At 43.7% G+C, this 2,377-nt stretch overlaps 2 protein-coding genes across 3 annotated transcripts in view; both read right to left on the bottom strand.

Moving 5' to 3' along the window:
• The window catches only part of LOC109531903 (cytochrome b-c1 complex subunit 6, mitochondrial-like), a 1,612-nt gene extending 1,321 nt beyond the window's left edge, over window positions 1-291 (bottom strand). The window contains exon 1 of one of the 2 annotated variants that reach the window (XM_019896437.1): window positions 117-291. In XM_019896437.1, coding sequence (XP_019751996.1) covers window positions 117-161 — 45 coding nt within the window. In that variant the 5' untranslated portion in view covers window positions 162-291. The remainder of the gene's footprint in view (window positions 1-116) is intronic. The other variant, XM_019896439.1, reaches the window with a different exon arrangement.
• Window positions 292-877: 586 nt separating this feature from the next.
• Window positions 878-2,377, bottom strand: part of LOC109532432 (wnt inhibitory factor 1-like) — a 10,895-nt gene continuing 9,395 nt past the window's right edge. Inside the window, exons 2-7 of the mRNA XM_019897328.1 lie at window positions 2,251-2,346; window positions 2,059-2,154; window positions 1,724-1,825; window positions 1,550-1,655; window positions 1,330-1,446; window positions 878-1,201 (exon numbers count right to left, since the gene is read on the bottom strand). Coding sequence (XP_019752887.1) covers window positions 1,123-1,201; window positions 1,330-1,446; window positions 1,550-1,655; window positions 1,724-1,825; window positions 2,059-2,154; window positions 2,251-2,346 — 596 coding nt within the window. The 3' untranslated portion in view covers window positions 878-1,122. The remainder of the gene's footprint in view (window positions 1,202-1,329; window positions 1,447-1,549; window positions 1,656-1,723; window positions 1,826-2,058; window positions 2,155-2,250; window positions 2,347-2,377) is intronic.

Genomic DNA, 2,377 nt, shown 5'->3' with positions numbered 1-2,377 from the left:
GGGGGGGGGGCAAGTACCATCACCTAGCTTAGCCTTCTTCGGCTAACTACAAGCTAACGTTACCTAACATAAGGCAACACGATCGTTTATCCACCTTGATAACAACTTCGACTTACATCGTCTGGTTCTCCGTTCGTGATCACTTTCTCGTCAAGGACCATATTTGCTGCTGTCCCGCGTCCTGACCCGACCACAAACCAAATCCACTGATTTATTTGGAGGACACTGCAGGACAAGTCAAACCTATGAGGAAAGCTAGCGAGTCGGTAGTTTCCGTCTTTCAAAATAAACGGCCAAGTCCGGTCTCTCAATAGGGTTCCTCTCTGGTGTTATCAATACTTATTAAAACTTTTATATGTAGTGCAAATTATAAACAACGAGACACTAAAACAAATCCAACACTGAGTTATTTCCTTGATACAATTAATATATTTTAATTTGTTAAATCAAAAGCGGAACTCAACTATGTTACGTCACATACTCTTTACTACCATCGTGTGGCTCAAAAAGGTACGACAGAAATACTCAAAAGATTCCAGCTGTATGAATGCAATTTGGCCGCTTGTGGGTAATTTAAAAATAAACAGCATAACGGGTTGACTCATGGCGTAATCCGCAAACTATTCGAGAGGATTCGCGGCTGTTTACATTACGCATGCTCACATGGCTTTCATTTGACGAATGCTTGCCAGGTGTCCTGATGTTAGGAGATTGCGCTGAACAATTTGAAGTATTTCATTCAGTGTAGGTTTGATCAAAAAGTAGGAAAACAACTCTACACTGAAATTTTAAAACTCTCTAAAATAAATTCTATGCACTTCCGATTCATCCATCCATTGACCCGTCCAAGTCAGGTTGGAAAGTGAAGCTATTAAGCAATAAAAAAGAACCTTTAATCCACCATAAAAAAAATTATAACAGAGTCCATTGTGCAGTTTACTTTTAAGGAAAACAACACCATTTGAAATTGAAAAAAAAAAGTCGTCACTTTGGCTTGTACAGTAATCTTAACCCATATCTTGCCAAATTTCAACATTTGGGCGAATTGTCGTGATCGCAGCAGTTGCTTGTTTCAGCACTGACTGAAATGTACTTTCTGGAATGTTTATTCCAAACAGTTCATCATCTGCCTTTCCTCTCCGGGCATTGGATTTTGTAGCCCACCCTGTAGGCTTGCAGGTACACACGTGCCTGGTTCATCCTGTTGGAAAAACAAAACAAAACAAAACCAAACGCAACGTCACATTATAATTAGTCATGCTAGGATTTAACTATTGATATATTGAAATGATGGTGCTCCATATGCTAATGTACAACATATATACAAACCTGTATTTGGTGCAAAGCTGAATCCCCAAAGGTCCGCAACGGTCAACGTAACTTTCCTTAAAAGCTTTTCTCACCGCCCGAGCCATGCTGACCACGGTGGTGACCACAGGGCATGTCCTACACATCAATGAGAACATCGCACATGACTTTACGAGAACAAAATAGTTTCACATCACACATTAGAATGCATAAGACATTGCATAACACCTTGAATACTTACAGTCTCTCACAGCGCAGGCCCGTAGTGCCCTCGGGACAGGTGCAGGTATTGTGAGGACTACAGGTGGCGCCGTGCCGGCAGGGAGGAACGCACGGGGTGGTCACCGCTGCACATGAACACGCCAAAATAAGTCAAGATGTGCAATGCGCCGTGATGGCACAAACACACACTGACCCGTTTCACAGAGACTTCCGGTGAATCCTTTGGCGCAGCGACACCTGTTGAGGCCTTCGCACACGCCGCCGTTTTTACAGGGCTTCTGACACTGAACGGGCTCTGAATGAGAGCAATTAAAGTGGAGATATATCAATGTTAGTGTAAATGAGAACGCCAGAATGGCTCTGTCTGACAATTATTTTACACAAAGTGACATGATGTCTGATTCCAGGACATGCACAGTCATGGTAATATCCCAATTTAGGGATTTTGGTACAAAATCTGAAAAAAAAAACTTTATAAGGACGGGCAAAACAAGTACAGTACATGTACAAAACTTGGCAGAATCTTACCTATCTGGCAACGAGCTCCTTGCCAACCGCCAACACACGTGCACTTATTGACGTCAACACATCGGCCACCATTTTGGCAGGCGGGTGTGCACAAGGCTATAAAAAAACACACCAACACTGCGTTGTTGCTAAAGAAGCAGTGAGCCGCCGGGTGTAACTGACCATGCAAGGTTGTACTACTGGGTGACTCACGCAAAAGGCACTGGGAACCTGTGTAGTCTGAGGGACATTGGCAGGTATCGGGACCCACACAGCGACCGCCGTTAGCGCACGGCAGCTCACACACAGCTGAGAGGCAGGGTGAGATACATAGGAAACA

Source organism: Hippocampus comes, unplaced genomic scaffold (genome assembly GCF_001891065.2).
Source record: "Hippocampus comes isolate QL1 unplaced genomic scaffold, H_comes_QL1_v1.1 scaffold22, whole genome shotgun sequence".
In the NCBI taxonomy this organism is placed as follows: Eukaryota; Metazoa; Chordata; class Actinopteri; order Syngnathiformes; family Syngnathidae; genus Hippocampus; species Hippocampus comes.
Note: the sequence above shows the minus strand (reverse complement) of the source record. Positions and strands in the feature narration are given on the sequence as shown.